The sequence below is a fragment of the Heterodontus francisci genome, chromosome 33 (assembly GCF_036365525.1).
Source record: "Heterodontus francisci isolate sHetFra1 chromosome 33, sHetFra1.hap1, whole genome shotgun sequence".
NCBI lineage: Eukaryota > Metazoa > Chordata > Chondrichthyes > Heterodontiformes > Heterodontidae > Heterodontus > Heterodontus francisci.
Genome location: NC_090403.1, coordinates 41,189,257 through 41,216,009, shown reverse-complemented (window position 1 = coordinate 41,216,009; position 26,753 = coordinate 41,189,257). Strand labels below are relative to the sequence as shown.

General features: G+C 42.1%; 1 protein-coding gene across 1 annotated transcript; it reads right to left on the bottom strand.

Annotated features, from left to right (window-relative positions):
• Window positions 1-1,838: 1,838 nt before the first annotated feature.
• Window positions 1,839-22,381, bottom strand: LOC137347932 (deoxyribonuclease-1-like). The gene is made up of 9 exons (XM_068012987.1): window positions 22,238-22,381; window positions 22,076-22,164; window positions 21,296-21,379; window positions 18,910-19,025; window positions 16,804-16,916; window positions 13,496-13,653; window positions 12,835-12,931; window positions 12,581-12,632; window positions 1,839-2,044 (listed from the first exon to the last, which is right to left on the bottom strand). The coding sequence occupies exons 1-9, from the start codon at window positions 22,373-22,375 to the stop codon at window positions 1,839-1,841; spliced, it is 1,053 nt and encodes a 350-aa protein (XP_067869088.1). The 5' UTR covers window positions 22,376-22,381.
• Window positions 22,382-26,753: the final 4,372 nt, after the last annotated feature.

The following is a 26,753-nucleotide window of genomic DNA, read 5'->3' as shown; positions in this document are numbered from 1 at the left end:
AAAGGGGCATTAATAATTTATTTGATAAATTTTGGGGAGGGGAATGTATCTTTAAAAATTTAAATATGCCGGCAGGGCTGCTGCCCTCTTTCTCCTACATACATTGGCAGCTCCCACCACTGATGGTCCCGCCCTCCATCTTTAATTGGACAGGGCTCCCAGCGGTAACCACTTAATTGGCTGCCTCCTCAAAATTGCCCACTGGGTCCCGATGCTGGCATGTGTGGGCTCCTGAACCACATTTCCTCCTGATGGCACGATCGGAACCCACCAACAAAAATTCAGCCCTTGGTGTCAATAAGATCTGAATTATGAGAAAACCATGGACATAAAATCAGCTGGTCTCCCTTTACTGGCATGCGCTTGACCCCACCTTATTGTCCTGTATATGCAAAGTTACACCTGGGGAGAATGGCAATTTAGAAGTTGCCCAGTCAATGACCAATGTATTGACTCCATACTGTTAATGGTTAAAGAGATGTGGCAAATCTCCAGCTAGATGAAGTACCAATGCCAGACTGTATTGCATGAATTATTTGGTGTTTCTCCAAACTTAAATGTAAAAGCATTTGTCATTACAGAGAACTGGATGAAAAGATTATCCTCTGAGTTGAAGATGTAACATTGTTGATCCCTATGAATTCCAAGAGCTGGATTTTAACTGCCCACTGCCAATCCTGGCGGTGAGCTCAAGAAAGGGTGGCCTGCATGCACGGGCCTCACGCCAAAGAGCTGCCACGATCTCCCTTGTGGCGGCTTATTTAAATAGCTGGGGCGGCCTACCCCCCCACCCCACCCCCCAACAATCGCATGGTGAGGCGGGCTGTCCATCACCAGCAATGGCGTCATCTCTGATGACTTTTTAAAAACTTGAAAAATAAAAAGAGGTCATTGTGAAGGGAGAGCCGCTCCACAGGGTGGCCTTTGGCTGCAGATGTGGCCACCTTGCACTCATGGCAACAAGGGGGGAGGATTAAAAATGATAAATGCAGCACTGGCCCCCCCACCCTGGTCTGCCGCCAGGATTCGGCCTTCGTAGTTGGCCTGATTGCTGACTGGAAAATTCAAGTCGGTGTCTGCCCAGTGGCCTTAATAGGCCCATTAAGGGGCTTCACTGGCTGCCTGCTACTTGCAGGTGAGTAACTGTCCCTCCTCCAAGCAGGTTCTTCAAAGATGGCCCCGAGGCAGGATCATGTCGGCAAACCGGCATGGCGGCTGGTGATGGGAAATTGCCGGCCCGTCTGGCTCTGATCCCGCTTCCATGGCTGTTTAAAAATTCGACCCAAAATATCGGCCTCATTGTTCTTGTCGGCAATGCCTCCAGCACTGGAATTTCTCCCTGTAGTTTTTGTGACCACAACTGTACACAGTACTCAAGCTGTGAACTGACTGGCGTGCAATAAAGTTTGAATAGCACTTTCTGTGATTTATATCCCACTGGCTGCAAAGTTTAACATTTTGTTAGCTTGGTTGATTGCTATTCTACATTGGTTTGACATTTTGAGAGTGCAATCTACTAAGACTTCTTGGACCCTGCTAATTTTATTGTTAGACGGTTGAAGATGTGCCTCCAGTTTCATTGCCCAGCCTAGACAACTGCAAATGATAGTTTGGTATCAATTAACCTTTTCTGGAATGTGACCCTCCTGCAAAATGCAGGTGTGAAACAGATGGCCTCGATCTAGTATGTTCATGTTTTAATTGAAGCTTTGCCATCTGCTTGCTTTGTTCTCTGAATAACCAGAGTCAAAAAGCACAAATCTGTGCCTACCTTCTATTAGAAGGGGTCTAACACCTTTTGGATAGATACTGTGCGAACAGTCCTGCCATCACAAACCTTAACAATAATTTCCATAGTCAGCACAGCAATCCTCATATTTGGAACAGCTTACGGTGCAGGTGCATGGTAAGTCTGGTGAATATGCACCGCACCTTCCAGCGCAGGAAAACATATCTACACCTTCGCAGCTGCATGGACCACCGCTGATTCCGCCATTGATGCCAATATTCACCTCCGTCTCATAGGTTACATCAGTTGTGTTGGCTACACAAGAAGAGAAAACTAGATAAGGCAAGAAAAAAATCTCCATTCTGTGACTGCAAATTATTATTAAAAATGATCAGCCAATTGTTTTAATTCAGATATATTATGCATATTATATACACATACATATGCCACAGTCAAGGATCAGGTAAGTTTTGTGGTTGTTGGAGGTAGAGATTGGGGGTGGGGGAGGAGGTGGCAGTGGTGGTGGGAGGATGGGTGGTTGTGGGGAATTCACAGTGGGGTTGGGGAGAGGTGTTGGGGGTGTTGGTGATAGGAAGGATACCAGGAGGAGATTGGGTAGGGATCAATGATGGCAGGTGGCTTCAGGGGAGATCATGGAGTTGGGGAGATGTTTATAGGTAAGCTTGTGAGCCTGGAGCAAATTCTTCTGCTCTTCCTGGCCCACAAGCAGTGCTGTAAAGACACTTACCTGCTGGATGCAGCCCTTCTTGCCTCCTTTTACCTGCTGGTTTTCTGAGGCCTGGGAAACCTGGCTGACATGGGTCAAAAGTGAGACCCTGTAAAAATAGAAGCATGCAGCCTCTTTAAAAGGTTTCAACAACTGACCCACCTCCTGAGAGCAGATTGACCATCTGCCTTTTGTCCTGTCTCCATTAAAACTGGATGGAGCTGGGTTGTGGCAGGTTGGGCTCCTGTTTCAGATTTTTATCTATTTACCCTTCCACCTGACCCACATTCCTCCATTTTGGGAGCTAAAATTATCCCCAAAGTCTCTGTAGTTGACCACTTTTATTTAGCTTGGTTAAGTTAAATATGAGAGTTGAACTGATATTTGCGCAGCCTGTTGCCAGCATCCCCAATTGCCTCATAATTGGCTCCCGCTGCCCTTGGGTGTTCATTCAGTGTGGGCTGATGATGCTTCAATATCTTGATGCATATTGTCAGAATAACTCCAAATGAACTCAATGCACTCTAGTCATACTCATATTGCTTTGTAAAAGCAGCACAAGTTTCTACTGATCTTAACAACCTGCAAGCTCATTACTTAAGAACAAAGAACAAAGAACAAAGATAATTACAGCACAGGAACAGGCCCTTCGGCCCTCCAAGCCTGCGCCGATCCAGATCCTCTCTCTAAACATGTCGCCTATTTTCTAAGGTTCTGTATCTCTTTTCTTCCTGCCCATTCATGTATCTGTCTAGATACATCTTAAAAGACTCCATCGTGCCCGCATCTACCACCTCCGCTGGCAATGCGTTCCAGGTGCCCACCACCCTCTGCGTAAAGAACTTTCCACGCATATCCCCCCTAAACTTTTCCCCTTTCACTTTGAACTCGTGTCCTCTAGTAATTGAAACCCCCACTCTGGGAAAAAGCCTCTTGCTATCCACCCTGTCTATACCTCTCATGATTTTGTACACCTCAATCAGGTCCCCCCTCAACCTCCGTCTTTCTAATGAAAATAATCCTAATCTGCTCAACCTCTCTTCATAGCTAGCGCCCTCCATACCAGGCAACATCCTGGTGAACCTCCTCTGCACCCTCTCCAAAGCATCCACATCCTTTTGATAATGTGGCGACCAGAACTGTACGCAGTATTCCAAATGTGGCCGAACCAAAGTCCTATACAACTGTAACATGACCTGCCAACTCTTGTACTCAATGCCCCGTCCGATGAAGGAAAGCATGCCGTATGCCTTCTTGACCACTCTATTTACCTGCGTTGCCACCTTCAGGGAACAGTGGACCTGAACACCCAAATCTCTCTGGACATCAATTTTCCCCAGGACTTTTCCATTTACTGTATAGTTCACTCTTGAATTGGATCTTCCAAAATGCATCACCTCGCATTTGCCCTGATTGAACTCCATCTGCCATTTCTCTGCCCAACTCTCCAATCTATCTATATTCTGCTGTATTCTCTGACAGTCCCCTTCACTATCTGCTACTCCACCAATCTTAGTGTCGTCTGCAAATTTGCTAATCAGTCCACCTATACTTTCCTCCAAATCATTAATGTATATCACAAACAACAGTGGTCCCAGCACGGATCCCTGTGGAACACCACTGGTCACACGTCTCCATTTTGAGAAACTCCCTTCTACTGCTACTCTCTGTCTCCTGTTGCCCAGCCAGTTCTTTATCCATCTAGCTAGTACACCTTGGACCCCAAGCGCCTTCACTTTCTCCATCAGCCTGCCATGGGGAACCTTATCAAACGCCTTACTGAAGTCCATGTATATGACATCGACAGCCCTTCCCTCATCAATCAACTTTGTCACTTCCTCAAAGAATTCTATTAAGTTGGTAAGACATGACCTTCCCTGCACAAAACCATGTTGCCTATCACTGATGAGCCCATTTTCTTCCAAATGGGAATAGATCCTATCCCTCAGTATCTTCTCCAGCAGCTTCCCTACCACTGACGTCAGGCTCACCGGTCTATAATTACCTGGATTATCCCTGCTACCCTTCTTAAACAAGGGGACAACATTAGCAATTCTCCAGTCCTCCGGGACCTCACCCGTGTTTAAGGATGCTGCAAAGATATCTGTTAAGGCCCCAGCTATTTCCTCTCTCGCTTCCCTCAGTAACCTGGGATAGATCCCATCCGGACCTGGGGACTTGTCCACCTTAATGCCCTTTAGAATACCCACACTTCCTCCCTCCTTATGCCGACTTGACCTAGAGTAATCAAACATCTGTTCCTAACCTCAACATCCGTCATGTCCCTCTCCTCGGTGAATACCGATGCAAAGTACTCGTTTAGAATCTCACCCATTTTCTCTGAGTCCAAGCATAACATTCCTCCTTTGTCCTTTAGTGGGCCAATCCTTTCTCTAGTTACCCTCTTGCTCCTTATATATGAATAAAAGGCTTTGGGATTTTCCTTAACCCTGTTTGCTAAAGATATTTCATGACCCCTTTTAGCCCTCTTAATTCCTCATTTCAGATTGGTCCTACATTCCCGATATTCTTTCAAAGCTTCGTCTTTCATCAGCCGCCTAGACCTTATGTATGCTTCCTTTTTCCTCTTAGCTAGTCTCACAATTTCACCTGTCATCCATGGTTCCCTAATCTTGCCATTTCTATCCCTCATTTTCACAGGAACATGTCTCTCCTGCACGCTAATCAACCTCTCTTTAAAAGCCTCCCACATATCACATGTGGATTTACCTTCAAACAGCTGCTCCCAATCTACATTTCCCAGCTCCTGCCGAATTTTGGTGTAGTTGGCCTTCCCCCAATTTAGCACTCTCCCTTTTGGACCACTCTCGTCTTTGTCCATGAGTATTTTAAAGCTTACGGAATTGTGATCACTATTCCCAAAGTAGTCCCCTACTGAAACTTCAACAACCTGGCCGGGCTCATTCCCCAACACCAGGTCCAGTATGGCCCCTTCCCGAGTTGGACTATTTACATACTGCTCTAGAAAACCCTCCTGGATGCTCCTTACAAATTCTGCTCCATCTGGACCTCTAACACTAAGCGAATCCCAGTCAATGTTGGGAAAATTAAAATCTCCTATCACCACCACCCTGTTGCTCCTACATCTTTCCATAATCTGTTTACATATTTGTACCTCTATCTCACGCTCGCTGTTGGGAGGCCTGTAGTACAGCCCCAACATTGTTACCGCACCCTTCCTATTTCTGAGTTCTGTCCATATTGCCTCACTGCTCGAGTCCTCCATAGTGCCCTCCTTCAGCACAGCTGTGATATCCTCTTTGACCAGTAATGCAACTCCTCCACCCCTTTTACCTCCCTCTCTATCCCGCCTGAAGCATCGATATCCTGGGATATTTAGTTGCCAATCATGCCCTTCCCTCAACCAAGTCTCAGTAATAGCAATAACATCATACTCCCAGGTACTAATCCAAGCCCTAAGTTCATCTGCCTTACCTACTACACTTCTTGCATTAAAACAAATGCACCTCAGACCACCAGTCCCTTTATATTCATCATCTGCTCCTTGCCTGCTCTTCCCCTTAGTCACACTGACTTCATTATCTAGTTCCTTACAGGCTTTTGTTACTACCTCCTTACTGTCAACTGACCTCAATTGGTTCCCATCCCCCTGCCACATTAGTTTAAACCCTCCCCAACAGCGTTAGCAAAAGCACCTCCAAGGACATTGGTTCCAGTCCGGCCCAGGTGTAGACCGTCCAATTTGTAATAGTCCCACCTCCCCCAGAACCGGTCCCAATGTCCCAAAAATCTGAACCCCTCCTTCCTGCACCATCTCTCAAGCCACGCATTCATCCTGACTATTCTTTCATTTTTACTCTGACTATCACGTGGCACTGGTAGTAATCCTGAGATTACTACCTTTGAGGTCCTACTTTTTAACTTGGCTCCTAACTCCCTAAACTCTGCATGTAGGACCTCATCCCGTTTTTTACCTATATCATTAGTGCCTATGTGCACAATGACAACTGGCTGTTCACCCTCCCCCTTTAGAATGTTCTGCAGCCGATCTGAGACGTCCCTGACCCGTGCACCTGGGAGGCAACATACCATTCGGGAGCCTCGTTTTCGACCACAGAACCGCCTATCTACTCCCCTTACAATCGAATCCCCTACGACTATAGCCCTTCCACTCTTTTTCCCGCCCTTCGGAACAGCAGAGCCAGCCACGGTGCCATGGACCTGGCTACTGCTGCCTTCCCCTGGTGAGCCATCTCCCTCAACAGTATCCAAAACGGTATACTTGTTTTGGAGGGAGATGCAGGGGACTCCTGCGCTGCCTTCCTGCTCTTTCTCTGCCTTTTGGTCACCCATTCCCTTTCTCCCTCAGCAATCCTAATCTGCGGTGTGACCAATTCACTAAACGTGCTATCCACGACCTCCTCAGCATCGCGCATGCTCCAAAGTGAGTCCATCCGCAGCTCGAGAGCCGTCATGCGGTCTAACAAGAGCTGCAGCTGGACACACTTCCTGCACGTGAAGGAGTCAGGGTCATCAGCCATGTCCCTGAGCTCCCACATTGAGCAAGAGGAGCATGATACGGGTCTGAGATCTCCTGCCATTTTTAATCTTAAGTTTAAACTTAGTTAAATGAAAAAGGAACGAAAAGTATTGCAGTTACTCTTTTAAAAACATGGAAAACTGAAAATATCACTGAAACTGAGATAACTAGTGCTTTCAAACTGGTAACATATTGGTTATGTTACTGGACTGGTAATACAGAGGCCTGAACTAATGATCCAGAAACATGGGGCTGAATTTTACGCCGCCCCAGCAGGTTGGATGGTGGTGTGGGGGCAGATGGGGAAGGCAAAAAATTGAGCGGGAGGCCAACTTTACGACCGTCGGCGGGGGGAGGGGGCACTTAATGGCCACTTAAGGGCATTCGCCCGCCTCCAAGGTTATTTTACCCATGGCAAGCGGGCCTGCTGGGGACATGAAAGGCTGCCCAGCAATAGCTGCCGGCCTTTCCGCATGCTGGGGGGGGGTGGGGTGCCATGGCAGTCGGGCACAGGGTGCCCGATTGAGGGCTTCCCCCCCACCCAACACACCCCTGGGACCCAAGACGTACCCCCCTCCCCTCAAACAAATACCTTTGCCTCACCGCCACGACCGACCAGCCCCCTGGTGATGCAAGACCAACTTACCTGAGGTCCTGGCTCCATGGCATCGGCTGGACTGCAGTCCCAGCAGTGGCTACCACTCCTGGTGGCACTGCTGGGACTAAGAGCTGACAGCCCGCTGATTGACCGGCAGCTCACTGAGGCAGGACCTCCTCCCTCAAGCGGGTGGAGGTCCCGCCTTGGGACAATTAAAACCCAGGGACTGGTAAAATGCGGGTCGGATCCCCGGGCTAGGCAGACGCGGGTTCATCACCAACTTTAATGATGGTGGCAAAGTCCCCTCCACCTATGGTGAAATCCAGCCCATATGGCTGCATTTTGAGTCCCCACTAGAGCTGGGAACGAAGGCTAGTGGGTGCTGAAAATAGCGCCACCAGCCTGCGTGCTGGTTACCTGGCTCCATCCTGCCCCTAGGTCATTTTCCCAAAGGCAGGAAAGAGGGGGGCCAGCAGAGCTACCCGCCTGCACGTGGCTGGTAGCCAATTAAGCTTGTTAAGGACCACTTAAGGCCAATTGAAGGAGGCTGAGTGGAATTTTCCAGTCGGCCTCCAGGTTCCTGGAGGTGGCAGGAGACAGTTTAGCTGAGGCAGCCTCCTGGCGACAGACCAGAGAGCCAGCACTCCAGGCAGGCTTAGAGGCCCTCCTGCCTGCCTGAGTGTGGCAGCAGCCGCAGGCCGCCCTGTAGAGGGACTCCCCCTCCCCACCTCCAACAGTGGTGTCCTGGCTTCAAATGACATTTCTTATTTATTTTTTGAAAAAGGTGGTGAAAGGCCACCTCCATTGTGAAGCGCCCTTCCTCTCACTTACCTGCCAGGGCATCCTGCTGCTGCTTTCAAGTCGGAAGGCCTCTGATTGGCCCTCCAACTTTGAGAGCCCGTCCACCATCTTTAATTGGACAGTGAGCCTGCCCTCTGGCCATTAATTGGCCGCTCCGGGGAAAATCACAATGGGTGACCTTTTCCCACACGGTGCAAGGTTCGGATCCCCATTTCAACCTAATGTTAGGATTCAGAAGCCACCAGGGAACATCCAGCCCAAGAAGTCAAATCCCACCATGGCAGCTCAAAAAATTAAATTCAGCTAATTAAATATATCTGGAATAAAAGGCTAGTATCAGTAATGGTGACCATGAAACTGGATTGTTGTAAAAATCCATTTGGTCTACTGATGTTGTTTAGGGAAGGAAATCTGTGGTCCTTACCCACTCTGGCCTATATATGGCGCCCGACACACAGCAATGTGGTTGACTCTTAAGTACCCTCTGAAATTGCTCAGAAGGTGCTTAGGGATGGGCAATAAATGCTTGACTTTGTCAGCAACACCACTTCCCATGAATGAATAAAAAAATTATATCTTGGTTTCTCAACAATTTTAGCATTCATCTCCACCATCATTGTGGTTAAACAACAGCAGAAAACAGCCCATATTGTGACTTTTCTATGTGGACCAATGACAAGGCAAGCTAGGTGGCTGAATGGTGTCTTTCCTTTCTTTAATGGTTCATTAAACCTTTCAAGTCAAAATCTTTCTCAAGATAAAAATCATGCATGAGAGTAAAACACCTGCTGTACGTTTTGCTTTCCCTGGGATGTGTTTGTTTGGTATTCAGGCCTGAGGGAATTATTCCACTTTTTTGCACTTAATTGTCAGAAAGAATGACAAAACTCAATTTAATGCACTGCTTCTAAGTAACAGCAGGAGCATCAACAGATTTTAAAGATTTGTCAGTCCTGGGGGATGACCTTCCTTGCAGTGGACATAAATTTATAACTTCATCTCATCTCAAATCTTGAATTTAATCAATATAAAAGCAAAATACTGCAGATGCTGGAAATCTGAAATAAAAACAAGAAATGCTGGAAATACTCAGCAGGTCTGGCAGCATCTGTGGAGAGAGAAGCAGAGTTAACATTTCAGGTCAGTGACTCTTCTTCAGAACTGGCTGAGCCAGAAATATGATAGGTTTTAAGCAAGTAAGGCAGGGGTGGGGCAAGAGAAAACAAAAGAGGTGTTGATAGGACAAGGTCACAGAAAATAACTGACCAGAAGGTCATGGAGCAAAGGCAAATGGAATTCTATCAAAATGGCTTCCTGGTTGGTATAACACTAAGTACTTTTTTATTTGTTTAGTAATTTTCATTTGAACTTTTGACAATTTTTGCTAGTTTTCTTCCCTCTTCTCAAGTTATATCTGAGCAAACCTAAAATAAAGGTCCAAACTCCTCTTGTTGGGGTATGCTTCCTTACGTGCCAGTATCTTATCTAAGTCACCATTCTTCAACTATAAAACCAGGCAATGACTGTCAGGAGGGGCACAATACAAAGGGAATCATTGCAAGACTGATCCTGTCTTACTCATCCTTAATCACTGTGTAATTATTGGGAAAGGGAGATGCTTGGATATTCTTTGCTCCTGTCGACCTGGTCCAGGGATGCTGAAGCCAAGTTTATAGTTTTAACACAGAAAAAAGCCTGTGGCGGTACTGGTTCTTGGCTAAAACAAAATGCAGATAATCCCTGTGCTCCATAGTCTCTCCATTGCCTAGTATCTTATCAGAGAGTTAACTGTATGTCTTCCTCTGCTTCAAATAGTTACCCAATTTTCACTTAATTAATGTAATGATCTTGGCTTCAATTTCTCCCTATGGCAAAGCATTCCATTCTCCAACAATCCACTGCATGATGAAATTTCTCCTAATGTCTCTCCTCACTCATAGCTACAAAAGATGGGGAGATGGTGACATATCACTGAACTAATAATCTAGAGGCCCAGGCTAATGCTCTGGGGACATGCGTTCATGGCAACAGGTAGAATTTTATATTCAATTAATTAATAAATTTAACTACTTAATAAAAAATCTGGAATTGAAAGTTAGTCTCAATAGTGGTGCCATGAAACTATCATTGATTGTCATTAAAAACTCTTCTGGCTCACTGCTGACCTTACCTAGTCTGGCCTACATGTGACTCTAGTCCCACAGCAATGTGGTTGGCTGAAGTACCCTCTGAAATGTCCTAGCAAGACACTCAGTTCAAGGGCAATTAGGAATGGGCAACAAATGCTGGCCTTACCAGCAATGCCCACATCCCATGAAGAATAAATATAACAAAAGTCTGCGGCAGATGCAAGAAATCAAGGTACAAGATTTATTGTATAGTTAGATCTGGGAGTATCCTCACCACCCCAGAAAAAGTTCAGGTTTCACATTTTATTTGATCTATTTTCCACTACTTGAATCCATAATAAACATGACAATTGCAATATTTCATCCAAATAGAAGGGGCATTTCCTCAATATTATTAGAAAGTAGTTTCTATTCACCATGAGGGAATTAATTATTTTGTTTATATGTCAAAACTTCCTTCTCCAAATAGCAGCACATAATCAATTAGTGGGAAGAAAACATTTTTATTAACATTCTGTTTTGGAAAACTGCCTATTAGCAAGTAGATTCAAACCCAGTTTTATACACCAGAAAATTATTCCAGTTAGGTGTGCAGGCAGCAATTTCAGAATTGGAGACACCAATTTTAAATATTGCCCATTCCCCTCATGTCAACTACAATTTCCAAAGGGAAATTTTGAATTTTTACATTAAAACTGTTGCACTCTAGTTAATTTTAAACTCTTTTATGCTTCATGGTTGATAAGATTTTATTCTAAAAAGTAGGAAATATGGGCGAAAGGTAGCAGATGAAGTTCAATGCAGAGAAATGTGAAGTGATTCTTTTTGGTAGGAAGAACATGGAGTGACAATATAAAATAAAGGGTACAACTCTAAAGAGGTGCAGGAGCAGAGGGACCTAGGTGTATATGTGCATAAATCATTGAAGGTGGCAGGGCAGGTTGAGAGATCAGTTAATAAAGCATACAGTAACCTAGGCTTTATTAATAGGGCATAGAGTACAAGAGAAAGGCAGGTATATTGAACTTGTATAAGACATTAATTCGGCCTCAGCTGGAGTATTGCATCCAATTCTGGATGCCACACTTTAGGAAAGGTGTGAGGGCATTAGAGAGAGTACAGAAAAGATTCATGAGAATGTTTCCTGGGATGAGGAACTTCAGTTATGAAGATAGATTGGAGAAGTTAGGACTGTTTTCCTTGAAGAGAAGGCTGAGAGGTGATTTGATAGAGGTATTCAAAATCACGAGGGGTCTGGACAAAGTAGATAGGGTGAATCTGTTCCCACTCATGAAAGGATCAAGAATGAGAGGACGCAGATTTAAAGTAATTGGTAAAAAAAGCAAAAATGACATGAAGAAAAACTTTTTCATGTAGCGACTGGGTAGGATTTGGAATGCACTGCCTGAGAGTGTGATGGAGGCAGCTTCAATTGAAGCATTCAAAATGGAGTTAGACTGTTATATGAAAAGGAAGAATGTGCAGCGTTATGGAGAGTAGGCAGGGGAGTGGCACTAAGTGAATTGCTCGTTCGGAGAGTCAGTGCGGACTCAATGGGCCAAATGGCCGCCTTCTGCACTGTAACAATTCTGTGATTCTGTGAAGTGAAATTTAGGTTTTCAACAAATCAACCACAATCATTAAGTTAAAAGCAAAATCCTGCGGATGCTGGAAATCTGAAATAAAAACAAGAAATGCTGGAACCACTCAGCAGGTCTGGCAGCATCTGTGGAAAGAGAAGCAGAGTTAACGTTTCGGGTCAGTGACCCTTCTTCGGAAGAAGGTTCCAAAGAAGGGTCACTGACCCGAAACATTAACTCTACTTTACAATCATTAAGTTGTTTGTTTAATGAAAACAATTTTAAAATATTTTATTTCAAAAATGCAAAAAGTTATCTTAACTACATGATGTAACATTGTATTGATTGATAATGGTTTTGAAGCCGGTTATTCTTTATTTTTATCAGAGGTTAATCTTACCAAGGTTATTAAAGTTTAAGCTCAACTATTTTTTTTCCCTAACCATGTAGAGCAGTTTTAATGACCTCAATAGAAGCAATGCTTATTTACTTACGATCATCCTCCAGTTCAAGTTCAATAGGATAATGATCTGAGACTTCCTTGACCTATAATATAGAATTAAATCTAAAATGTAAGTATATTGAGCAAAAATATGTCAAAATTTCTAATTCTTATATTTAATCAAAGACAATAAAAATCAAAACTGCAGTGCGTCTCTCCAGTGTTAGTAAATAGTTTCTAACTTACTGACATTGTAAGGAATTTCTCTTACAACTTAACAAAGACACACATTTTTTTCATTCTTACTGTATTATATGGGAGGTCAAAAGCTTTTTGGAAATTGAAGGCCTTGACTGAACCAGGAACTATGGTCTTAAGCAATCCTTCTGTGGTCACAACAAACCTAAGGAACAAAAAGAAAGACTTGCATTTATATAGTGCCTTTCACGATGTCCTAAAGTGCTTTACAGCCAATTAAGTACTTTCGAAGTGCAGTCACTTGTGCACAGCAAACTCCCACAAACATGGCAGCCTACTTGTGCACAGCAAACACCCACAAACAGCAATGTGATAATGACCAGATAAATTTTTTGTGATGCTGATTGAGGGATAAATATTGGCCAGGACACCAGGGATAATTCCCCTCTTCTTCATCAGAATACTATCTTTTATGTCCACCTGAGAGGGCAGACAGGGCCTCAGTTTAACGCCTCTCTGAAAGATGGCACATCCAAGAGTGTAGCACTGGAGCATCAGCCTAGATTTTTGTGCTCGAGTCCATGAATGAGACTTAAACACACAACCTTCTAACTCAGAGATGTGAGAGTGCCACAAACTGAGCCATGGCTGCTACCATACAAGGTTATGTCAAAATTGGAAATGTGACTGGGCTGAACCAGTGAACATACTTCTGAAGTATAGAATACATGCAATAGAAATATTTGCATCCATGTGCACTAAACAGTACCTGTCATAGGCACAGTCTGTATATTTACTGACAGTTGTATCTATCTCATCACTAATCAGCCAATGAAAATTCTTATGTTGGCGTAGTCGTATATGGGGCCAATCACTATCTGTGACGTATTTACAAGCTGAGTTGTAATCTCCAAGTATCAGGATGTTCTGCATTGGAAAGCAAGAGACAACAAATGGAATTAGATTGGAAATGTCCTATTACTGTAACGGAGCAAACCATGATTAACAACAACTACTTGCATTTATACAGCACCTTTCATGTAATAAAACATCCCAAGGTGCTTCACAGGAGTATTATAAAGTAAAAGTGAACACTGAGCCATATAAGATGACATTGGGGCAGATGGTCAAAGTTTGGCCAAAAATTAAGGGAAAAATCAAATGATCAAGTGTGCTCAACATCCACTGCATCTTTCAACACTTTCTTTCATATAACACAATATGACTTACAAAATTTTAAATGAAATTACTTTTAAAGGGTAGGCTATTTGGAATTAAGGATGAACAGAGGGAGCTTCACTCTGCATCTGGTTGTGCTTTAATTCACCTGGAAGGACCTGGCATTGGCACTAGATGCAACTGCAAATATGCTGTGACCAAACAGACCAGAAGCTAAATAGTCAATAGTTCAACCCACAGAGAGGTGTGGGGACATTTGGGAACAGATGTGCTGGTAGTGGATGTGAATTCAGAGATCTTGTTCAATGAAGTGAATGTATCCAGTGTGAGCCAACTTACATCTTGGTTTGATTTTTTTTTAATAGCATAATGCTTGTTCAGGCAGTACGAGGACGAAACTAAGTGGATAATTTTAACCTAGCCTGCCTAGGTTGTGATAGGATCTTCTTGGTCATCTGTTTTACAGTCAGTTTAATTTTATTCTTCATTGATTTCATTGCATGTAAAATGGATGTCAGCCCCTACTGGGTGTGTGAGGCTAAAACTGCCCCCCTCAGTTCCTTCTGATTAAGAGTTAATGAAGCATTTAGGTCAGGGGTCTGCAACCTGCGGCTCTGAAGCCGCATGCAGCTCTTTAACATCTCATTTGTGGCTCCCAACCTTTTCTAGTTGTATCGCATTAACATGAAAAAAGCCTAAAAAAATTAAGAAAAGAAAAGTAAGAGCCGTGTTTTTATTGTGGGGATGAAAAGCTAATCATTACGCTGCACTTTACGGTTCCAAATGATTATTGTAACGATAAACGTCATTGTGCTGTAAATAAACCTGTTCGAGTAGTGCAGCTACACCATAGTTTTAGATAATGCCTTTGGTTCGAGGAATGGGTTTTATAGTTGTGACCATTATTGTTTCTAATATAGCTGAGACGATAAATTATTCTGATTGTGCTATTAGAAGCTACTTTTGTATCATGAGACTCGATAGCTGAAAAAATTCTACACCTCTTAAGTTATACTTTGTTTTAAAGATGACTTTACTGAAACAATTATGGTTAAAAATAGTCAAAAAATTTAAGAATTCAGAGTTAGGTCTATTTTAATTATGTTTTTTTTCTATTGATACATAAAGTCAATACATGGACTTTATTTATTATATATGCAAATTATGCATTCTACCAGAGACACTTGGCAACTTGCCAACTATTTGGTTTAGAAATGCCAAAATTTCATCTTGCAGCTCCCAATAGATTTTATTTTCAGCAATTTTTTTTAAAAAGGCTCTTCAGGTTAAAAAAAAAGTTGCTGACCCCTGATTTAGGTGGAGACCCAAGATAAAAGACACACTATGGATCCAAAAATTCTCTGGCCTGCTCCACAAGATTAACTGCTGCTTGCCGCTGATCTCTGCTCCTGACTCCACTGCAGTATTCATGCTCTGGGCTTATTCATTAGTCTGGCTTTGGCAGGTGCCTACGTCAGATTTGGCACCCACTAGGGGCAGGAGGTATCGTTCACAGCTGAAAGGCCCCTGTTATAGGATGGCTGATCAAAACATGTCCTTGTAATACTTATGGGCCAGTACGAACCACCTGCCCTCACAAGTACCTGAATGCATCCAGATTGCTGAATGGAATGGAGGTAGAGTCTAGGGAATGCTAGGATGGGAAAGCCCTCTGCATGGCCCTTTCTCCTCAAATGACATGGGCCACGATTGAGGAGTTTTACCTGCTCCTAGCTCTGTTGGAGACTGGCTAGTCTCGATCCTCTGGGCTTCCCACATTTCTTCCTCTTCCAGGTCTCTAGGACGCTAGGGCTTGAACTGTATTCCCTGGTATGCCAGTGAACTTCAGCATTTTGGAGGCTTTACAGTATTTAACTACTGGCCTGTTCAAAAATCCCACGTTCTTGGTAAATTGAGCCCCAGATTACTGAAGTAATTTTATTTATTAGATTAGCTGAGTAAATTTTTCTGAGCAATAAGGGTAATGAACAAAGGCAGATTGCCAGTGTACCAGTACTCTATTTAGTAGAATGGTGTGATGTGGGTCTGTACCCACAATTCACAACATGGCAAATTTCTGATTTAGGTTGGCACATCAAGAGAGAGGGTGCACATGGTCCTGCCCCCACAGATGGAAGGAAAATCAGAGATTAAGTCAAGCTAAGGCTGCCCTTGTATTCTGAAACACAAGAATGGTTGGTAACAAATTGGTACTAGCAGAAGCCTGAAAGCAAATAGACTGTCTAACCCCGTTGCCTCTCGCTGGGAACTCCACACACTACTGGGAAGGGAAAACCTAAAAAAACTGGAGAGAAAAATAGGAGTAAATATAAAAAATTGATCACAAAATGCATGAAATAATTTAGCTGAGTAGATAAATGTGATAGATTTGTTTCTAAAATTATATTGATTGCATATAGAGGCAGTGAAGATAGAAAAGAGATTTACTAGAATGATACCAGAACTGAGAGGTTACACCGATCAGTACTGATCAGGAAAGATGGAACAGGCTGAGGCTCTTTTCTCCAGAAAAGAGAAGACTGAGAGGATGGCCTCTTTCAGATTCTGCAAGTGTTTGATATCATAGACATAGACATATAAAATAGTCGCTAATAAATTCAATAGATAATACAGGAGAAAAATCTCTATCCAGAATGGTTAGAATGTGGAACTCACTACCACAAGGAGTAGCTGAGGCAAATAACACAGATGCATTTAAGGAGAAGCTAGATAAGCACATGAGGGAGAAAGGAACAGAAGGATATGCTGATAGGGTTAAATGAAGAAGGGTAGGAGGATGAAGCATAAACACCCGTGCGGATCTATGGGGCTGAATGACCTGTTTTTGTGCTATAGATACCTTTTAATACATTTGCTGCTTAGCTTCATCAACCATACCTCTGTATTGAAGTGATCTCTTGCATCAGCCCAAACATCATATAATGCATCAACCTCTCTGACTGCATAACTTGGACTGGTGTGGATGGCTACGAGGACAAAATCCTTGACAACTGTCAACACACATTGTACCAGATGTTATTAGGGAAGAGCCTGTGAAGACTGTTTACTTCTTAGATCTCACTTATTGAAGGTTATTTTGAAGACAACAAAAAATGTAACCAAAGCTATATTTAGATTTCTATTTAGGAGACATAAAAATTCCATTCTATAGCATTGCCTTTGAGCCATACAAATAAAGATATATCAAAAGAAACACAATGCCCATGAGTTTCCACTTTGGGCACAATGGTCTCAAAATTGTGTTAGTTTTCAGGTTTAAATGTGTCCTAAAATGGATATATAATGATGTAAAAGTAAAATAACTCTCATCATTGGTTGAAATGTTGTGTTGGAGAACTGACGTAACGGGCTGGATTTTGTTCTCCCCCACGTGTTGTATTCCGTGGTGGGAGTGGGGGGGGGGGAGCCTGAAGATTGCTCCGGATGAGGCCCATCACGGAGCTCGCCACTAGGAGGGCTCTGCCCGATCCTCTTAGCGGCAGCGAGGCTTCATGGGGTGGGGGGGGGGGGGGGGGCGAGTGGTGGGCGACGGGACCACAATTTAAATATTCAAATGAATAAAATTAATGCATTTACATAGACTTACCTCCAATCATGAGGGCCCACCGTGATCTTTGGCATGGTGGCCGGTACTCCTGTGCCTTCAGATCCCCGTCCGGGGAAATGCGGCGCCACACTGGTGTGGAGGAGGTAAGTTTCTCAGTGCAGTGGGGGGGAGGGGGGTGTCAGATAAACGTAATGGGTGTAGGGGATGGTGGAAAGGGTTGAATCTTAAACCTTAAACCTTGTGCAGTTTGGGGAGGAAGATGTAAAAGGTAAGTGTTTTGGGGGGAGAAGGGCAAATAGATAATGTAATTGTTATTGGGGGGGTGGGAAAGGGGCATAAGGGGCATTGTAAATTTATTTATTTAATTTTGAGGGGTTACCTCTTTAAAAATTTAAATGTGCCGGCAGGGCTGGCCGCCTTTGAAAAATGGCAACAGCACCTGCGCACAGGCAGTTGCTGCCATTGCTGGGGATGGACAGCCCGCCCTGTCCTCATGATTGGGGGGGTGGGCAGGCTTCCCCAGCTATTTAAATAAGCGGGGGATTGCGGCGGCTCCTTGACATGCGGTCCACTTAGACGGGCCACCGTTTTTTGAGCTTGCCGCCAATAAAATCCAGCTCAATTTCACATGGGTAGTAAGTTGCACATTTGTGCCAATAATTTCCGATACGGTGAGTTCCTAATCTCAGCCTGTCAGAGGGAAGCAGCAGAGTTCAAGGACCCAATTTTAACTCTGTTGAAGTAAATGGGTTTTGAGTGAGTTAAAATCAAGCCCTTCAGGTATTCCCTCACCAAGAGGGAAAGAGCATCAGATAGTGAATTACTTAATGACGCACATTGTCATGCTGAAGAGAAGTAATGGGAAAAAGTAGGAGAAGCCTGCCTTCCTTCCCTTCCTGGTTTGGGTTTGAAAGAGGAAAAAAATAAAAAAAACATTCACCAAAAAATATTCTTATAGTACTATGATACCATTTTTCCACCGTCTCATAATAATAATAAAAAATCACCCTTCACTGTATGTCATATGGCTCATGATATAAAACTAATCTGGGCTTTGCAACTAAAGTCACTTAAACCAGTTCAATTTGTTCAACAAACTGACTTTGTAAAAGTCAAGCATGTAGCTGACTGGGTCCCAGTGCTACTTAATGCTGACATTAAAAATCTGCAGTACAAAATAATTTTCCTGAGTGCCATATTTCTTGTCAGTGCTCAAACCAGTGTAATGTGGCAGTAAATTATTTGTACTTTCAGCTAAACTGCTGGCTACTAACAGCATATTTCATCGGGATTGAAGCACACCTCCTTTCCACTACAGTTTTGAACCTTGGTTTTTCATTTGTTACCAGGCTCATCAGAATAATTTACTAGCTTTAGTATAACCAAGATTTTGTCAATAAAATAAATGTTTAGTGATAAGACGCCTGAAACCTTACTTGTAGTGAGGGAGTGGAAGTGCACTATAAAGGGTTCACGGATGAAAGTGTCAGTCCCACACTTTTCACAGCCATCATCAAAGTGATACCATGCTATAGGCTTGAGAATATTTTCACTGACAAAAATAAAACAAAATGCAGAGAATGGAACAAAGTCAGTAGGCATCTTCGATTACCAAGTAAATTGTGTTTGAGCGCTACCAAAGATCATATTTATATGACAATTTTGAAAGTTCAATGAGGTCTAAATATGGTCTAACTGAGAATGTTCCTTTGAATGCTTACCTATAGCATTTCAAACAGCAAAATCTATATTTCCTGTCCAATTTTCTCCCTGTTTCTCCTGAAAGCATTGATTCAGGTTCAAGAATGTTTCCATAGTGTAAGAATATTTCTGGAGTTAAGTACCTGCTGCGAGCAGGCCAGCCCCATGCTGTGTTAAATGCCCAAATTAATACTAAGGCTAATTGTAGCACCTTAACAACTGCTGCAGCTTCTCAGCACAGGATTGTACCTTGGAGACTCTGTTTTGTTGGCTTAGTTTATTTATTTATTTAGAGATACAGCACTGAAACAGACCCTTCGGCCCACGAGTCTGCGCTGACCAACAACCACCCATTTATACTAATCCTACATTAATCCCATATTCCCTACCACATCCCCACCATTCTCCTACTACCTACCTCCACTAGGGGCAATTTACAATGGCCAATTTACCTATCAACCTGCAAGTCTTTGGCTGTGGGAGGAAACTGGAGCACCTGGCAGAAACCGACGCAGTCACAGGGAGAACTTACAAACTCCGCACAGGCAGTACCCAGAACTGAACCCAGGTCGCTGGAGTTGTGAGGCTGCGGTGCTAACCACTGCACCACTGTGCCGCCATTCAGATCTACATTTTTAAAGGACTTTTTTTGAATAGATAAAATAAAATTTAGAGTAGAAGGATGCATAAATTGGTCTGCCTCAAAAATAATTAGTTATCAAACAGGATAGAGTTCTTCAGGCTCTTGGTTAGTGTAAATGTCATAGACAGAATGCTAGATATTGTCAGGAGCATAATCCTTTCATTGTAATAGAAACCTGGCATGTATACAGAAATTAGAATTATTGTTGTACAAATCAGTTACAGATTTCAAAACAGGATCTGGCACCTTAAATTGTGTCATAAAACTATCAGAAAAAAATTAAGATTATTGTCAAGTTCAAGGTCTGTGTTTGCTAAATCAGCAGGATGTTAATTCAATTAAATACCACCACTGAGCTTGTTGGTATCACATAAATTTATCATTGAAAGTACAATATAATTTTCCAAATATTATCACAACTGGAAAAGCCTTGAGCGAAAATGATAATCAGATCATAGTGACAAAACAGATTCTGGATAGGATACGAACTTTTGTAATAAATTACCTTTTTGCCTTTGGAATGGTTAATTCAAAATTGTGCTTTATCTAAAAATCAATCAATATATCCAAGTCCACACGAAATCTTAAAAGGATAAGACAATGAGAAAGAAGGGTATTTGTTTTGAACTAAATTCTGCTGACCTTGAAGTCTACAAGTACCCACCTATCTTCAAACTTGTCTCAGCAACAACAATTAACCTCTAATTGATCTTAAGATGTTCCTTAAAGATAGAAATTGGACAATGCAGCCTGAAAGGGACAGGCTAGGTTAAAATACTTGCACCTTAGTGGCAAATGATGTCCATGATATGATGTAATATTCCTGTATTATAAAGGAATGTGTCATCCAGCTTACCAAAGCAATACCATGGGAATATCTGTTAAGTTAATATACTAAATTATTTGCTTTTTACACCCCAAGATTCCCCATTAATCCGATGAATCTACACAGATCCCAGTTGCAAAGGTGCCAGTGGAGAGCTGTCTGGTGGGCAGAATGCTGATATATTGGACAGTGAACTGGGAGGTATCAATGGAATGGAAATGGAAGGGAACAACATAACAATAATAGTTTGTATAATTGTAGCTATCATAGTTGAAAATTGGAGTGTCAATAGTAGACCACTGAATAGGAACTTCCATATTTTTAGTTTTTCAGTTCAGGGGAGTTTGCCATTCAACTAGCTTGTTCTGACATGGAAGCTTTCCAGAAAGGCACTTTCCCACATTACTCAAATGTATCTTTTGCTGGACAGTCAAAGAATATTATTGGTGTAAATTCTACCGACTGCCTGCCTTTCATTTTACCAAACAAGGAAAATCAAGTAGTAATGGAATAGGGGAACTAACTTGAGTTGAAAAAATAGAACAATTTGTATAGAACAAATAAATGAATCCAGCCAACTTACCCAACTCTCCATCACGGCAATGATGGGAGATCAATTGATGTACAACCTGTGCTGAAGCAGAATACTTACTTGTACACAAATGCATATTTTTCTCGATATGAACTGCGGCCAAGGTGGTCAGAGATGATGTAATTGTATTGCAGTTTGGTTGAACTGAAAAGCAAATAAGTTTTGTTACTTATTTGAAATACTTCAAATGTCCTTTCAGATAGAAGGATGTACAAAATCTTTAAGTTGCAATCCAATATGGCAAATTAACTGTCTAAAAATGGGATGCATTATGTGATGAATCCAAATTTTTGTTTCAGTCTCCAAGAAAGGGTGAGTTCTGTTTCAATCTTCAGTTAGTATATCCAATTCCATAAAAGTGCAACCATTGGTCAGAAAATTTTACTCAAGAGTAACATAAATGCTTCATGCCTTACATCAGAAAGAGGAAACTAATAGTTAATGCAAATAGTCATTGTCCAAAATGGTAACTTTTGGCATAATACACTGCTGGTGTGGTGTACAGATTAATGGACTGATAGGTTTCCCCACCTCTCCAAGACCGCAAGACCCTTCTAAACTCCATCCAACCATTTACCTAAATTTCCACGACTATTTCTTGAGTCCTCTGTAGTGGTGGCCTCCGGCCTCCCAAAATTCCTCTCCCACCCACTGGCCAGCTGCTACTTCCCACCAGTTCTGGGCAGGAGACTAATGGGGCCTGTGCAGATGAGGCCTGGGAGTTCAAATCTCCCAGGCCTCAGGCTGCCGAGGTCGGGACAATTTAACGTTCACCTCGGCCCTGGCCTGCATAACTCCTCCCCTGAGTTAAAATTGAGGCTAAAGTTGCTTCTTACGTACCGATTCAGTTCCATCACTAGTTCTGTTATTGCTGAATTATCAGCTTCCATGACTTCTTCAATGGTGATGAGGTCATACCTTTGTAAAATCTAAGAGAAAATGAAAATAAGTGTGTGCTCAAACTACTTCTATTCGCAAAATATTTGCTTTGATTGTGTTCACCTGGATGAGAATGCCAAGAGTCACGCGATCATCGACTTTTGATTGGCCAAATCTCTGGATGTTAAATGCTGAAATCTTAAGCCCTTGACTTCCCTGCATAAAGCAGCCAATCAGAATCATCATCACAAGAAATGCCATTGTTCTGAATCTTGGATTAAAAGAGAAATGGATAATTAAATGAGGTAAATAATACTCAAGTTGAAGTTTAGTTAGACACGTACCAGTCAAGGTTATTGCACAACAATTCAAGATATTGATCTAATCATCAGTTTAATAGCATTTGTACTGAAGCTAATTGTTTTACCTTTTTTTGGGGGACACAAGTTTTTCCCATGACTGATGGATGGTACAAGCATTGACATTTCAAACATCTCAGTATGCTGGTGAAGTTTACAGAAGAAAGCTCTGTTGATATCAGTCTGTCAAAAACAACACCCTCTTCCCATATACCCATAGAACTTGGCATCATGTAAACTAGGAATACATAAATTGTAGATTCTTCCTCCTCCCTGAATTGTCAAAATGTTATGATTAAGACTCATACATCTGTAGAAATCCTCACCTCCCTTTCTTTCCTCCTGCAAGCTCTATAAATCAAACATCACATCACTTCATCCACAACTTTTTGATTTACTTTATATTCTCTCATATTTCTTTCAATGCCTGTACATCCTGCACCAAGACCCTTCATCTAGGTTTCTCAATTACAAAAATACATCCAAAGCAAGGTGTGTATCCCTATATATATCATATACAATATACTTTATTCCTGGATACAGAAAAGTAGATTTAAATTACAAATTAAGATTATGAGATTGCACTCATACGTCCTTCACAACTATCGCCAGACTGGTTTCAGAAACAAGACATGCTTCAAATAAATCTCACCATAGATATTTCGTTTTCAATGAAATGAAGATTTTGTGGTGGTGGTTGGGGGTGGGGGCTGTTGAAGGTGGGGGGGGGGGGTGGGGGTAGAGGGGTCTACAACAGGTAAGTGAGTTGCTCTGATAGATTACTCTCCAGGTAGGGAAAATTAAAATTTATACCTAGGTGTAGCCACAAGGTCAAAAGAAAGATTAATTTGAAGATTAAAAGATTAACTTACAGCTTTTTTCCCCTCCTACTTAGCTTCTTTGAACGAAAAGATTGATCTTGACCCAAATGTTTTGTTCTCCTCACATGCTTCCCTCCTTTCATGGAGACAACAAATTTTACTGGAATGCAGTCTCACGTATTGGCAGCCTTCTGCCACATGATCTAAGCGGTCAAACTTCAGGAGTAAGTTTGCATAGTGAGCACTGATAGACTATTTTACTATAGTGGGACGCTCAAGCTATGTCCAGCCACACTTCCCTTTCAGCAAGGGTCAATGGATAGTGGCCAAAAGTGGGATCTCTGCCTGACTTAGGGATGTTAATGCTGCATTGGTTGAGATCTGCTAGCTCAGCATATTGTATCAGGACCTTCTTGGGCTGTATGTCTCAATATCAAAATGATAGCACATTAAATTACAAAACCATCAGGGACATTCTTTATTCTAGTTTTATGGTTGTTTCAAAACAATGGTGTGTATATATGGGAAGAGATTTTTTTTATCCTCAAAACAGCACAAAGAAAATAAGTACTAATATTTTTACACAAATTTCCCTTTTAGAAACATGGGTTCCGATAATTTTGTACAGACCCAGTGAAAAGTGATCCCCTTGAGCTATATCGTTCCACTGTGTTCTGCAGCCTGAGTGTCAGTGAATATAGATATTTTTAAAGCATATAATATTTTACAATAAAAATCATAGTCAGTAATTACAGATCATACTTACCCAAATGTTACTGTTTCCTTTCATTAAAAACTCATGAAATTCAATAATAGACAATTATAGGCTTTTCTGAAAAAATATGGAACTGCAGAGTTTACAAATATATACATTAACAATATCAGCATTTCTATGTTTGGAGATCAGGGTAACCTAAGAAAATTCATGGAATAATACCATTAAACATAGATGTACTGTACCTGTGAACAAAACAGACTTCAGTACAATGAACGTCAGGTAAATGAGAGACTACATTCAATTTGTTTTCTCCAGATATTATTTATATTGTGGCTTGATAAGCATTATTAATTTATTACTTTAGGACCTGGGAAAATCTGGTTAAAAGACACCTGCTTTCAGATTTCCACCACGTTGTGTGATTGAACATTTATGTATATTAAGAAGGAGATGGGAGACATTTCCTGGGAATGTACATATTTTCAAGTGCTTTGCTGATAAGATAATACAGGCCCTTTAAATTACATTACACCTGTTAACCTCCACATAGAAATCTACCACGTTCAGTTTCCCTTATAGATTTTTTGTAGGAATAAGTAGGTTTGGTTCCCCTCTGTCCCTGGCCTGCTTGAAGTTATGGTCCATGGGACGTGCAGTCTTCCAGTACCTTAACAAAAAAGCCATTCTTCACGTACTAGTTCAGATGGTGACTATTCAGAGACTTTATAGTCAATTCTGTCTTTATTTGAGAACTATCCCTATTGGGATCAGAAATTTCAGTGCAGAGGCCAGCGATCATTGAGTCTGGGACCTCCATGTTATGATTCAAAATCATCGCAGCCAGTGCATTTACCTCTTGACTCATTAGGGGAAGTAGGTTGCAATTAAAAAGTATTCAGATCAAACTGAAACATTCTTTTATTATGTCCTTAATTTGTACTATACTCAAAGGCATTAAAGTAAGCTTAGCCAGAAAGGCACTGGGATGTAAGAAAATCAAACATTATGGTCAGGAATTTCATTGGAACTGCTCTTAATCTGTTGCTGTAACTTTGAAGTAAGTGCAGCTGAAACCCTAGGGTTTCCAGCACATTTCCAGCAAAGTTATGACAATGGACCAAGAGGAGTTCTAAGAAAATTCATGGCCTATATTGATGATAAAGATTTGAAACTGCAAATTGCCCACACACGCATACTCAAGAGAGATGCAGTAACAGGCAACAGCAACCACAACTTATATTTATATAGCACCTTTAACATAATAAAATGTCCTAAGGTGCTTTACAGGGTATTATAAAATGACGTGTGATACCGAGCCACAAAAGGAGATATTAAGTCAGATGACGAAATGCTTGGTCAAAGAGGTAGGTTACAAGGAGTGTCTTAAAGGGAGAAAATGAGAGGCAGAGGGTTGTAGGGAGGGTATTCCAGAGCTTGGGGTCCAGACAACTGAAAGCACAGCCACCAATGGTAGATCAATTAAAATCAGAAATGCACAAGAGGCCAGTATTAGAGGAGCGCAGATAACTTGGAGGGTTGTGGGGCTGGAGGAGATTACAGAGATAGGGAGGGACGAGGCCATGCAGGGATTTGAAAACAAATATGAGAATTTTAAAATCAAGACATTGCTTGACTGGGTGTCAATGTAGGCCAGTGAGCACAGGGTGTTAGGGGAATGGGACTTGGTGTGACTTAAGCCACAACGGCAGAGTTTTGGATGACCTCAAGTTTACGGAAAGTAGAATGTGGGAGACAAGCCAGGAGTGCGTTGGAATAGTCAAGTCTAGAGGTAACAAAGGCATGAATGAGGTTTCCAGCAGCAGATGAGCTGAGACAGTGGTGAAGTTGGGCTATGTTTACAGAGGTGGAAATAGGCAGTCACAGTGATGATACGAATATGAGGTCGGAAGCTCATTTCGGGGTCAAATGTGACACCAAGGATAGAATCTGTCAATAATTGTTCAATGACAGCTGCTCTGAATCTTCTAAATGCAACTGTGTAGATGCTTGTCAGTCTTTTTGATCATTCAGCCAGAGCTAGATCCAGCATTTAGGTGCATCAGGTTGGGTGAGCATCTCTGTTAACTGGAACAAGGGAGAATGCTTTGTGAACTGGGGCGAAAGTGTAGAAAAACAAGGATGCGAAGGAAAACAAGGAAAGAGGATCCTTCACTCGAAAAGAAGGACTTGTAATAGGAAGCAATATCTGTAGATTCCAAACGAAGACCAGAAGCCTTACAAAAGTGCAATCGAGAGAAAAGAAACATCCACAGAAGTATAAAGGTCGATAGACAAGAGAAAGACACATACCATTATGTATGTGCAGAATCTGACTTAGAGGAAACTCCAGAAAACAACCCAGAAGGCACAGCTTAAAATTACCTGAATTCTCAGCCAATTTGAGTTTAAATTATAAGTCCAGTAATGTTTTGAATATGAAGTCAATCTTCTTCCACTCTCATGGTAAATCCTCTACTCTTTGAGCATGCACTATCTGAGATCATTGTACCAGCACTCTACTCTTCACTATCCATCAGTAGGCCAGCTTGTTCACATTACCAACCCAAAACATCCATTTAACAAGTCTTCACCCTCGAACTAAAAATAATTGGGTTGGGGGTAATGTTGGCTAGTGAGTGGCAGTTTGTTATTTGGCCAGAAGTTTGAAATAGCCACTGTGACACCTTTTTGGAACTATGGGAGAATTGCATTGGAACTAGAAGTGTTATCAGATACAAGAT